Below are 13,855 nucleotides of genomic sequence, written 5' to 3'. Positions count from 1 at the left end.
GCATCTGTAAGCTGAATTGACAAAATGAAAGATATATATATATATATATATATATTCATTAAATTTGTATTAATGGGAAATATACAAATATATCCTTAGTTTACCCCAGGGTTCAAAAGATAAAATCAAATATGAGAGTAAAGTAGATGGCTAAATGAACAAGAAATAAGTGAGCAACTCCAGAGGTAACCCTTTTATATATGGGCTTCATCCTGATTATCCTTGTTATGCTAGCATAAAATTACAACTCATCACAGAAGTTCTGAGCTAATTATGTTGTTTGTGGTGTTTATTCAGTTTACTGAATTTGTTAATGGAAAAAAAATATTTTATAGGATCATAAAAAGGTCTAACTGTAAGAGTCAACCCTATGTTATTTTGTTCAGTCATATCCAACACTTCATGACCCTATTTGGGTTTTCTTGACAGAGATACTGAAGTAGCTTGCCATTTCCTTCTCCAGCTCATTTTGCAGATGAGGAAAATGAGGTAAACAGTTAGTGACTTGCCCAGGATTATTGAGGTAGTTTGAGGCCAGATTCAAATGAATATTAATCTTCCTGACTCCAGGTCTGGCACTGTTGCCACTGTGTCACCTAGCTGCCTAAAATCACTTTAGAGATAGATTAATTTATCCTTTAACCCAATGTAAGAGACAATATATCAAACAGGCAGCATATAGCTTGTAGTTAAATATATGGCAAAATCTCACTACCTCTCAAAGTATTCTGTTCATAATTTGGACAGTTCTTATTATAAATTTTTACTTATGTTAAGCCAAAATCTTCCTCCCTGTAAATGCTACCCATTTGCACTGATTCTTCACTCTGGAGCAAATCAAGAAAATCTAATACTCTTCAAGTACTTAAAATAACTCATGTTTACCCTACCTTATCTTCTGTAGGCTAAACAAATCCATGTTCCTTCAACTGTTACTCATAAAACATCATGTGCAGACACTTTGACATCCTGATGACCCTTTTCTGGATGTACAATCCAGTTTATCAATGTTGGTTTCATACTTTGTACTCCACAAATGAACACAATACTCCAAATGTGCTCTCATCAGTGAGAAATGTAAGAAAAGCATTATCTCTCATGGTCTGTGTTTTCATTTCCTTCTTTTTTGTCTACCATAAAACACTTTGGAGTCATTAGCTTGAAATGCACTCAAATAATTATTATGAATTGCTACTGTTGAGGTATATCTGCCTCATTATTAAGTTGATTTCTTCCATCCAAGACTGAGACACACACATTTTATATATATATATATATATTTATATTTATGCATATTTGCATATATAAATATGCATTTATATAATATGCATATTTACATACATACATAAGATAGGGCTCATCATTTTAGATTGCTAAATGTAGGAGAAGCTAGGTAGGACAGTGGATAGAGTCCTAGGCCTCCAGGCAGGAAGATTCACCTTCTTAAGTTCAAATCTGGCACCAGATACACTTATTAGCTATATAACCCTGGGCAAGTCACTTAAACCTGTTTGCTTCAATTCCCTCATCTGTAAAATGAGCTGGAGAAACAAATGGCAAACCACTCAAGTGTCTTTGCCAAGAAAATCCCAAATGGGGTCGTGTAGAGTTAGACATGACTGAAAGAAAACATTTTGCTTTATGATGGTTTCATTTTAGTTATTAATGATCTTTTTTCAGCTTTATTTATCCACAAATGTGATAGGCATGCTTTTTATGTCTTTATCCAAGTTTCAGGTAAACATGGTGAAGAGGACTAGACTAAGGACAGAATTGTGTGGTACAAACTACAAAGCTCCTCCAAGGTTGACATTAATGCATTAACTAGTACATTCTTTTAATAGGATCTTAGAAGTATGCCATATGGGATAATCTGTTTTGCAAAACATTGAATTTGTTTGTTTAACAAATACAGTATCTTGCCTTTTTTGTGTGGGGAAATGAGAGTTAAGTGACTTGTCCAAAGTCGCACAGCTAGTGTCAAGTGTCTGAAGCCGGATTTGAACCCAGGTCCTCCTGAATCCAGGCCCAGTGCTTTATCAACTGCACCACCTAGCTTCCCCTCTTACCTGTTTTTTTTTTTTAAAGGAAATATTCATAGTTTGTTGGGCTTTTTTTTTCATTTTTGGTTGCAAAGATCAAGCTTAATTTATTTTACAGAATGAATGAATGAGTTGATTTAAAGCCCTGAAGCAATGGTTCTTTCATACTATGTAATAGTGCCTGTAATTGTTTTTCAATAATGAAACCCTTGGTTATTTTTTTTAAGTCTTTTCAATAAAATATTTTTAAATGCAGTGGTAACGTAAAGGAGTTCACATTAGATTATACAAAGCAGTATATGATTTGAGATCTGCTGCAGGAATTCTGGGGGAATTCATCTTGACATCTTTATGTCTCTTGATCTTCCAAAAGGAAAGGGTTTATATTTCCAAATGTAGGTTCATTTTTATTGGAATAAAACATAAACTGGAGGTTTTATACAATTGCATCACGTTAAAATACCTAAAGTTGTAAGTGCATTCAATTTTCTTTGCTGTTTTTGAATTCCCATATTCTATTTTTTTTTCAAATTTTTTTTGGGGTGAGGCAATTGGGGTTAAGTGACTTGCCCAGTGTCACACAGCCAGTAAGTTTTAAGTATAGGAGGTCGGATTTGAACTCAGGTCCTCCTGGCTCCAGGGCCAGTGCTCTATCCACTGCGCCATCTAGCTGCCCCACCCCATATTCTTTTCTAACCCATGAATATATCAGAAAATTGAATAAATCCTATTGCATGCTTTATTTAATTAGCAGAATGGAAATATCAGATGAACCTGCCTGAAGATTTTGTTTAGGAAATTATTATAGATGAATTCATAATATGGGCCATTTTCCCTTTCTTTTAAATAGATGTTCAAGCCATTTGGGTTTGTCATTAAAAAAAACCAAACTATCAGCTCAATTTATTTAGAGGAAAAATTTTATGAACAAATTGAGTAGTATTGCAGTGAGGAGGAAACAAAATTTCAATAAGATAATAATAAATTTGTATGGTACTTAATATGTGCTAGGCATTGTGCTAAATGTTTCACAATTATCTCATTTGATACTCAGAATAATCCTGGAAGGTAGGTACTATCATTATATACATTTTACAGATGAGGAAACTAGCACACAGAGTTTAAATGCAGTGTTACAAAACTACTAAGTATCTGAGGCCTGATTTAAACTCTTATCTTCCTGACTTCCGACTTCTCAATAGAACCTGGTCCTCTATCCACTGTGCCAACTAGTTCCCTTACTATATGTCGATATAATAGAATCTATTTGTCTTATGTAACTATTTGAAATAACATGGTTGTTGGGACAAGATTTTAAAATAGTAAGAATATTTAATCTAATGCAAGTATTGGGTTAGAATGAAAATTTTCCATTAATTTATAGAAAGTACAAATTGATATTGTAATAACTTCCAAATTGGGCTACATCAGGATAAGTGTGTTATGACACTGTGTGCTGATGGTGAAAAGTTTGTTATAAAAACATTTCTAGGTCTTTTAATTTTATTTCTTCTCTCTGTCCCATCGGTGGCATCCTTATATGGCTTTATGATGACTCGTTTTATGAGGCAATAGTGATCACAATCTCTCACTTTCCTTTTCATAGGATTTTGCAAACATGTATTATATGTTTTTCTAGGTTTGTGATAATATTTATCCTTTCATTGGTGTGGGAAACTATAGTTGAAGAAATCCCTCTATTAATGAAGACCAACACATTTTCTTAGTTCTTTGGGGCACTAAGGGGTTATGTGATGCCCAGAGGTCATATGACCAGTCTTTGGGAGACTCAGGACTCGAAATCAGGTCTTCTGAACTTTGAGGCTAGCCTTCTATCCATTCTGATGAATTTCCTTTTATTTTAGGATCTTTCAGATTATGTGTAATAGCAAATGATTTATATTGGTTAATTTCGCTTACTCTTATTTTTGGGTAATTGGGGTCTGTGGCCTTTTTTCCATCTATTACCTATTTGTTGTCATGAAGTTGTTTTAATAGATAAAGTTCAAATTATTTTAATTACATGATATATATTTTTTAATAATTTTTTATTTGTTCTACTTTTCTATAAATTTTAATATGTGCAATAGGTTGGTTATGTGTATGTAAAAAGTTGATTCAGGAACAATTCCCACATTAGATTCCTATCTCTTAAAATATGATCAGTTTTGGTTTTGGAGATATAAGCTAGTGCTTGCCATGTCCCTAGCTTCCTGTTTTTTTAAAAAAATAAAGTATTCCTTATATATTGGCATGAGGCTTTTATGTGGTCCAAGTCTCTTCTGTCTCTAATTCTTTATTCCTGAATCATATTTTCCAATGCATTCTTTATACCTTGTAATAATGTAGGTGGATACTATCTGGACCAATGTGTAAAACTTTTAATAAGGTTAATTGAATTATATACTTTACCACAATTTCCCCCCTTCTTATGTTCTATATCAGTCCGCAATTACTAGAGTCAAAGGAGTACTTCATCAGCTGATCAAAGCCTCAGCAAACATGTTGTAGAGCATAAGATTCTTTGGATTATAGTTGCAAAAGACTCAGAGGTTATCTACTCCATTGACTACATTTTACAGATAAGAAAACTAAAACCTTTAGGGCTGAAGAGACTTTTCCAATGGCACTCTATTAGTAAGTCTGATTCCAGGTATCTTTTCTTTCCATTGCATCATGAAGCCTCCTAAATAGTGTTATGCATTTAATTTCTTAGCTTAGGCCTTCTCTCTCTGTAAACTCTTAAACTCATAGACTTAAAGAATTCTGTGGGTAGAAGGGACCTTAGAAATTATCTAGCCTAAGCCTCACACTTGATAGATGGGAAAACTCAGTGCCAAGGAGTGGAAGTGTATTCCTGAGGGTTATATATGCTAGTGAGCAGTAACTAGAACTAGAAAAGCAGCCTATTGGTTCACCAGATAATTTGCTGAAGATGTTAAAGATGTTAAGAAGAGAAAGACCAAAAAAAGGAGAGGAGGGAGTTAAGGCAGAATATTCCAGATAAAACTGAGAAAACCAAAAACTCTTAAGCTGCTCAGGTTCTTATTATTTACCCTGACACTCTGACTTTCAGACCTCTGGTACATAATTCTCTAATATATTGATGTACCCTAATGATGTCTAGGCCTTCCTGCTACACCCTTAAAATCTGTAGCCAATCTATCTTCACTGATGCTTAATTTTTTTTTATGTGTTGTTGAAACCAATTAATATATGACATTGAAAGTACAAACTATTAAAAAAAGTACAAACTATTTCAAATTTTCTATTTGCCTGCCTAGTGTTTGGCACATAATAAGCACTTAAATATTTTTAGTCATACGTTCCTTAAAACTGTTACTAACAATAAGTCTAGTTATACCATGGAAATGCTACATACAGTTAAAAAAAAAGTCACCAAGTATAAAGCATAACATGTTGCCACTGTTACTCTCCATGGATTCTACTATTTAGGTAGCACTCTGTCCAGAATGCTCTAAGAAAATATAGTTTAAAAGTTTAACCGTTGTAGTAAAATGTAGTTCTTAAAAACAGCTGAAAGCTCAGATAAAACTAAAGGTACGTGGGGTGTTTGTCATGACAAAAATGAATGTTATTTAAAAGGCTATTAATTTACTCCTCATAACGCTTGGTATCTTGAGGAATTTTATCAGTATTACCCATGAATTGTTCTGTCCTACATGTTATAAGACCATTATTTTGTTCTCTTTTGACAGCATCTATACATTTTCTGTTTTTACGAACACATGCATAGCACATGTTTCAACAAAGAATGACTACAATGCCCTTGAACATACACATAGGATACACCTTTACTTACTTGAAATAAAAGAATATTCCAAGAGAGATCAGAAGTGATGCAATAGATAATCCATGTCCAATGATGGTAAGATAAAACAAATTCAATGCTGTCTGTAATTTTGGGGAAAAAATTAAAAAGCAGAAAGAAAATTGTAGTTCATATTAAAATGTTCTGGGTAAGATACAATCCTGTAAGTATCTGTTATATACATGTAAATTCTAATTTAATTGATTAAATCAATATCAAATACAAAGTAGATCACCTTATAGCTGATGGATTCTTATGAATCCTGTAAATCTCATAGCAATACTATGAGAAACAAATAAATATTTCTGCTACAGGGTAAGATACTAACATTTTATACATGCAGTAACAGTAAACATCTATACAACTGTAGATGTTTGTATTATATAAATATTTATATAGAATCACATTCCTTTTCAACATAATGAATTCTTAGTATCAACAGTTTCATGTTAGATGCCAAAACATTTTATAGATTAAACACACACAATTTTATTAATCAGGGAAATAAAGGCAGAATGATAACCATTCTACTAGGATAAAATGGGTATATAGATAAGAATATACATGGCAATTTAAGGAAGAGGAAGAGAGGGAAAGTTTCTGGTAAGGGGCAGCATGTGAGCTGAGCTTTAAAGGACATGAAGGATTGTAAGAGACAGAGATGAGGAGCAAGGTCATTCTAAGCATGGGAGTAGCATGCACAGTGTGCCCCACCTTTTTTCTTTTCTTTTTACAACGAACATGACCACACATATGTACCAATGACAATCAATCACAATTCCACCTCTACAATAAACATGGGCTTTCTGAATCTCCTCAATTCAATTCAAAAACAATTTGCAAATTCTACCTCATATTCATAAAATCACAGATTTTAAGAGCTGGAAGAGATCTCACTGGACTTCTAGCCAACACATGCATGAAAGAGATCCCCATGATAATGTAGCTGAGAAATGGTCATTCAACCTCTGTTTGAAGACTTCCAAGGTGGAGAGGAAGCTCATTCTACTTTTGAAAAGCTGCAATAGTTAGGAAGTTTATCTTTGTCTCTTTGCAACTTTCACTATTGCTCTTGTCTTTGCTCTCCTGAGCCAAACTTTAATAGAATAAAAGGTATGTGAGAGAAAGAACCCAATATTTATGTAATCTCTTTTCCCTCAAGCAACCAGCACAGTATTATGTACACAATAAGCACTTAGGAAGTATACATTATTGATGTATCATTCCCAAAGTTAGTCATAATTATTGATTCTAATGGATTGCAAACACAAGTTGTTCTTTCTCTTTAACTGTATAAAACATACATTGTCCCTTGAGAAAGACCTATCTCCTTACTTGAAAATTCAATAATTCTTCCTGCAATGGGTTTCCTTGTTATTGTCCTCCTACACTGCCATCCCTTCCAACACCATTTCATATAAATAAATGAAAATAATGAAGATAAGCTTTAATCATGGAATTAAGTTTTCTTTCTTAAAGATGGAGGGCTGAAGGAGATTGCAAACACATAACACATACGAACGTAGAACTGAGGAATCAACTTGTTGCTGTAGTTGAACCAATACTAAATAGTAATGTATTTATGTGTTATATACCTGTACTTTCAAGTGGGTATGGATATTACATCGGGTATAATTTGTCCAGGTCCTGTTACTCTCTGGGTGTTTAAACCAGTTTCCATTTGGGTCACATATTTTCGTAACTTTTTCTGTGAATGAAACAAATGAAGGCCATAATTAAGAAATCTTTTTCTTTGACACAATATAGAAAATGCATATAGAATTACTTAGTATGTGTTTATATGTATATATGCACATGCATACACAAATGCATATATATATATATATATATATATAGAGAGAGAGAGAGAGAGAGAGAGAGAGAGAGAGTGAGCATTAGAGACAGATGAACAGATGATAATTTTATTTTCATTTACTTATATTTTAATTTTTTACCAGAAGGGTCAAAATCCTGAAAATAGTCAGGACAGTGTTGCATTGACTCGGTCCCTGCAGCAACATCATTCCAACACAGCCAACCATCCCAGGTCCTGTTGCAATAAGGTCCTGAGAAATTAAATAGACAAAGGGTGATTGTAGGATCATAGAACTGGAGCTACAAGGAATCTCAAAGGCATCCAGACCAAATAGGCTCACAGGAATGAAATGGCTTGCCCAAGGTCACAAGGAGAGTAAGACTTGCTAGCAGTATTTCAACACAAGCCCTCTGACTCAGGAGCCAGTATCATTTCTATGGTTCTACATATGATTCATAATACAAACTCTCAGGGTATCATTTGCCCATTCCTTGATTAAGGCTGGTATTGAACTACACTAAATACTAGAAATAAAAAATAAAGCTAGCCATTTAAAAATCATCCTCATTTTGTCTCAGTTTCAATGGGCTTTGACTCTGTTGTTCCTAAGACATTTGTAACATGGGAATAAGATAGCTTTCAAATGAAAAATTTTAATTTATGCTTTAAAACAATAAAACCCAGTAATTTTTTCTCAGGGTTTAGGTGCTTTGCTGCCTAGCTTCAAGATTATATGTGTGTATTAATATTTATATAGTATATTTGAATCTACATGAAAGGTTACTAAATGAAGAAATGTAGGTAAAGAGTGCCAAGTAGGTTGAGGAAAAAAGTAAGAATGAAATTTGAACTTTTCTCATAACAGAATTATACTCCCTTTCTGTGATACTGCTATAGTTTTAATCAAATGACAATTATTCAATTGCATCATATCAAATATACATACATACACATGTATGTATATGTATATGTGTGTATGTGTGTGTGTATGTGTGTATATGTGTGTGATTGCCTTCATTTAGTAGCAGTAACCTGATCTTAGGGCAGTTCAAAAACTTTATGAATAGGAGGGACTAGAAAGGGTTTATAAACATAGAAATTGCTCCTAATCTCAGAGTTCTCCCTCAAGATGACCTTGCTTAGGGGCAGCTAGGTGGTGCAGTGGATAGAGCACCGGCCCTGGAGTCAGGAGTACCTGAGTTCAAATCCGGCCTCAGACACTTAACACTTACTAGCTGTGTGATCCTAGGCAAGTCACTTAACCCCAATTGCCTCACTAAAAAAAAAAAAAAAAGATTACCTTGCTTATTTAGTTAAACTTTGGTCTTTGTGACTGCCTTTAATAAATCCAATTTTTGACTTATACTAGCTTATAATTTTTGTGTTATAATCATACTTAGGGAACTACAAATGCATTTGCTTTTACTAACTGGGCTTAGAGAAGCAACATTTTTAAAAAGCAAATCAGTATGCTGCATTGTATTTTTCATTCAATCACGTGTTAAAATAACTATCCTTTTAAGTAAATTATATTACTGAACAAGTAATTTTTAAAAAATTTTGTTTCCTCAACTCTAAAATGAGGAATTTGGAGCAGATAATATCTAAAATTCCTTCGATTTTGAAATCTATGAAGCTATGATATCCACATTGATATATCATTATGTTAATATTATGATGATAATTATATGAGATAACTAAAATTAATATAATTATTTTATTATAAAAGCATGCGTCAGCAAAGAACAATTGATTGCCGAACATTCAAACTCAAATGGGGAAGAGAGAATTTTCATAAATTGAATTACAAATTATATTAGTAATTTATTTGTTTTATATAATGATTCCTTCTGGTTAACCTTAAAAGTCCTCTTGAAAACTAATACCAAAAAAAAAAAAAGTCATGACTGTTGTTTACCCTCAAATGAGAGTTTGCTTCTTGAGACTGATAGTGTAAGGTTAGATTTGGTTGAGTCATTTAGTTAATTCACCTTGTCCAATTTAAAATAAAGGTAAAAATACTATGTCCTGGTATCTTTGTCAGGTGAAGGGGAAAAATCAGCTAAAGTATGAACTAACTGTGAACAAGGCCTAGATAGCAATGAATCATAGCCTTTAGCCTAAGTGGGATTTTTTTTCTAAAACAATTTAAACTTTCTTGAAAGCCATTGGGTAAAATGGAGTGATGTTGTCCATAAAGTGTTTTCAGCTTGGTTGAGAAAATTTGGTCATACCCTGTAGGTTGTTTATAAAATAGTACTCCCATTTGGGACTCAAGGATTTGAATGTATGGTGAAAACCATATAGCTGTGACCTTGAGAAGAAATTACTTGTGGAGGGAGGGGTGGAGAAGAGACCTGGCCTCAGCCTCTTTCTTGATCTCTGTCTTCTGAACCCATCCACCCCTGACTCCATCTTGGCCAGAGGAGCATTTCGTAAACTTAAAAAAAATTGGGACATTTCATCATCATACTAGCAGCATCCTCAAAATAAAAGGGGCTGGGAGCAGGGTCTGTGTTAGGAACCAAGGGTATACTAGACATGGTAAGAAAAGGCAGATTCAAGCATCTACAAGGAGAGAAAAGCTAAACCATGCTTGAGGGGAATATGTTGAGGGCTTTATTAAAAGCCAGTAGCTGAGTTACCTTTTGTCACATAGTCTCTAAATGTGAGTCCATTTTGTATTGGTAGGACAGTGTATCAGAGAATTTTTTGGGGGGGTGTTTTGTACCAACTGCTCTTACTATACAAACTCAGTCAATATTCTTCTCTAAAAACTAATTGTTTCACTAATTGATATCCTTAATCATCAATGGAGGGGGCAGCATAAGATAAAGTACTAGAAAGGTGAGATAAAGTGTTAGAAATACTCTGACACCACCCCCCCCCCAATCCCTCAGAAGAAAAATAGAAATTTAGGAACTCTAAGGACCCAGATGGTCAGTCGCATTGGGGGAATAATTTCAGAGTATGCTACAATATGAGGTATCATTAATTTTTCAAAACTTTTTTCCAGAAGGTAGAGGAGGACCTAAAAGCAAATACGGTAGTAAACTTTAAGCAAATTACCTTTGCTTAATTGATGAGATAAAAAATTTTATTTTAAGGTTTAAGTCCAAAAAATAAATAGCTATTGACATTTTTAAAGAAAATTATGTAGTCCCATTAATTGTCCATCTTAACAAGAAAACCAGGAGACATTCTGGTGGCTAGAATAATTTTAAAGAAAGGTCTTAAATGGGTCAGTACTTCACCTTATTTTCTTATCAGAGTTGTTTTAATCTGGGAAAACTAGATTTATATTTTATATATTGCAAGAGGCAATTATGTGGTAGAACAGAAAAAATTCTATGTAGAAATCAAAAGCCTAGTGTAGTGAAGCCTAGCTCTACTCTTTATTACCAGCATTATGAACTTGGACATGGCATTTAATATCTTTGAAGCTTACTTTTACTATTCTATAAAATTAAAGGTCTGATTAGATGATTTTTAAAGATTCTTTCTAGCTCTACTCTAAAGTATGTGAACTTTTGCCAGAGAGCAGTTCTGATGTGGTAACAGGGCATCTAATAGTCATACTATCTTTCTATGGAAAGACTGTTAAAAGAATGTAGGTAGGGCTGTGCTGGAACCAGCTCAAATAGGCTCAAGACAGCTTATTATACAATTTTCCGTGTGAAAATTTATACCTCAGAAACCAGCAAACAGTGAAAATCAGGGTTTGATTTATTTTTGTTGTTGTTATTGATTGCCTAGTTTTAATAAAATGATGGAGAAAATATAATGCAGATTAAGCTTAAAAGTGTGCTGTGTGTTTTTGGAGCGCCCATGTTTACCAGCATATGCCTAGAGACAGGTGACATATTTTCTATTTTTCACAATATTCTTTTTTTTAATAGTGAGGCTCATAGGCAGTGTTGTGCTTGGATCCATGGCAAATTAAGAATTCTGGAAGGAGTTTTACGGAGGACTGACAAAAGGCCCACAGAGTGAGAAGACATGGATAGGCCATACTTTGCCCTATTGGAAGGAAGACCCATGTAAGTGAAATCAATTATCCACTGAAGTAATGAGATTATATATTAGCAACATAAACAATCATTGTAAGTAAATAAACTTGCACATTTACCAGGAAATTTTTTTAATAGACTCAATAGCATTTCTTTTTCCAGAAATTAAAATATTAATGCTACACTAAAGGTAATTTCTCATTGTAAAATTGAAATGTTTACCTTCTGTCCTGTGAATAGGTTCTTGCATGATTTTTTGGTAGCATTCATACTGGGCCGTCATAATCTTATTTCGAGTAACACCCAACTGAGTTGGTTCTCCAGAAAAATTCTGTCCTCCTTCTGGTTCAGCAATGACCAAAGGCTAAAAATCAAAAAATAAACATCATAGTTTCTACCACAAAACCTTTTTTTAATGTTGGATTCTGTCATTATATTTGTTCTTTCTTTCTATCCTTCTTTGTTTCTTTGCTTCTTTTTTTTTCAGGGCAATGAGGGTTAAGTGACTTGCACAGGGTCACACAGCTAGTAAGTATCAAGTGTCTGAGGTCAAATTTGAACTCAGGTTCTCAGGGCTGGTGCTTTATCCACTATGCCACCTCGTTGTCCCATTTGATTTCATTATTAGAGAAAACTTCTAGAGGGGGGCTACTAGGTAGTAAAGTGGATACAACACTGGACCTAGAGTCAAGATGACCTGAGTTCAAATCTGCTCTCAAATACTTATGTGTGACCCAAGGCAAGTCACTTAATCTCTCTCTACTTCATTTTACTAATCAGTAAAATGGAGATAATAAAAGTGTCTAGCTTCCAGGGTTGTTGTGAGGATAAAATGAAAGAATATTTGTAAAGTATTTTGTGAAACTTAAAGGGTGTTATTGTTGTTTTTATTATTATTACTAATATTATTATATAGCAACATTTGCTCTGCAATTTATAGCCTTAGAGCACTCTCGGGTCTGGGAGTACTGGTAGATTAAATTAATTGCTCAAGATCACTAGAACTAGTAAATGTCACAGGTAGGATTTAGACCCAATCTTTCTGACATTTCAGACCTGCCTTCCCTCTTGTCCACTTTGCTACACTGCCTCTCCCTATATGTTCCTTAATATCAAGACTTTAACCATTTGATTAGTATAGGCATTCCCTCCAATGATGCTGGAAAACTTTCCATATGTTACCTTTTGTTCTTTGAGAGTTATAGGGGCTAAAAAATAAAATTATCACTCTAGGATCAGCTTAATGATGATCCCTGCCTAAGGCTGATCCTCAGATGAGAGAGAGGTGATATCTCTTTTGAAGCTTTTCCTGTCCAGTGGAGGCTGCTAGAGCTTGTGTTCTTCAGGTATATTATTTTGGAACCCAGGATAACCTCCACACTATAATAAGGCATATTTATGCAGATAAGCATGGAGACTTGACCTTCATCAGCATTTAAATGCCCTATTGAACTTGTCCATCAGTATGTACATCTAGGATGGCCAGTTTCTTTGGGAGGCAAGGTTTGGAAGGGTCACTTTAAGAACACCGTAGCCTAACTCCATTGCTAATATTGATGGAGGCATTATTTTTCTCTATTATGTATTTTTCTGACAGTGCTAATCAAATAAGAGTGTGGTTACTGATTTGCTTGCAGTAGGAAGAACAATAAATACATTAAGATAATAAAGCTACCCTGAATTAAAAAAAAACAAAACAAAAAACAGTAAATGAAGTTTTAAGACAGATAATCTTTGACCCTGGACCACATGTCAGTCAAAAGGTGGAAATCTGATTTGAACATGAGGTCAAGTTTTAGAGGAGATTCGTTTGAATAGAATGTTTTATTTTAACAGGCCAAGTTAATTAATCATTATGAAAACTGTAGCCTGGTCATAGTTGAAAGAAAGGCAAAGGTTATGATGATGATATATACCTATTCAATTTAACTGATTTTTTTAAAAGATTCTGACAAATTGTTATATAATGTTCCTGAGAAGAGGGATCAATTTTTGGCGTTTTTGTTGTTTCTGTTTTGGTTTCTAATACATTCTACAGAAGTCAGCACAGTGTTAAAGAGATAATATGCTGTGAATCAATTATTGGTGCCCTGAATCCAACTGAGTTATACAAACATCTCTGTACAACATAATGCATCAGGAGCACCATTCATTT

General features: G+C 33.9%; 1 protein-coding gene across 3 annotated transcripts in view; it reads right to left on the bottom strand.

Moving 5' to 3' along the window:
* CALCRL (calcitonin receptor like receptor) overlaps positions 1-13,855 on the bottom strand; it is a 116,374-nt gene that overhangs the window by 33,584 nt on the left and 68,935 nt on the right. For all 3 annotated transcript variants that reach the window (XM_043990996.1, XM_043990994.1, XM_043990997.1), the window contains exons 5-8: positions 11,923-12,064; positions 7,830-7,940; positions 7,470-7,582; positions 5,866-5,957 (exon numbers count right to left, since the gene is read on the bottom strand). In XM_043990996.1, coding sequence (XP_043846931.1) covers positions 5,866-5,957; positions 7,470-7,582; positions 7,830-7,940; positions 11,923-12,064 — 458 coding nt within the window. The remainder of the gene's footprint in view (positions 1-5,865; positions 5,958-7,469; positions 7,583-7,829; positions 7,941-11,922; positions 12,065-13,855) is intronic.

The sequence above is a fragment of the Dromiciops gliroides genome, chromosome 3 (assembly GCF_019393635.1).
Source record: "Dromiciops gliroides isolate mDroGli1 chromosome 3, mDroGli1.pri, whole genome shotgun sequence".
In the NCBI taxonomy this organism is placed as follows: Eukaryota; Metazoa; Chordata; class Mammalia; order Microbiotheria; family Microbiotheriidae; genus Dromiciops; species Dromiciops gliroides.
Note: the sequence above shows the minus strand (reverse complement) of the source record. Positions and strands in the feature narration are given on the sequence as shown.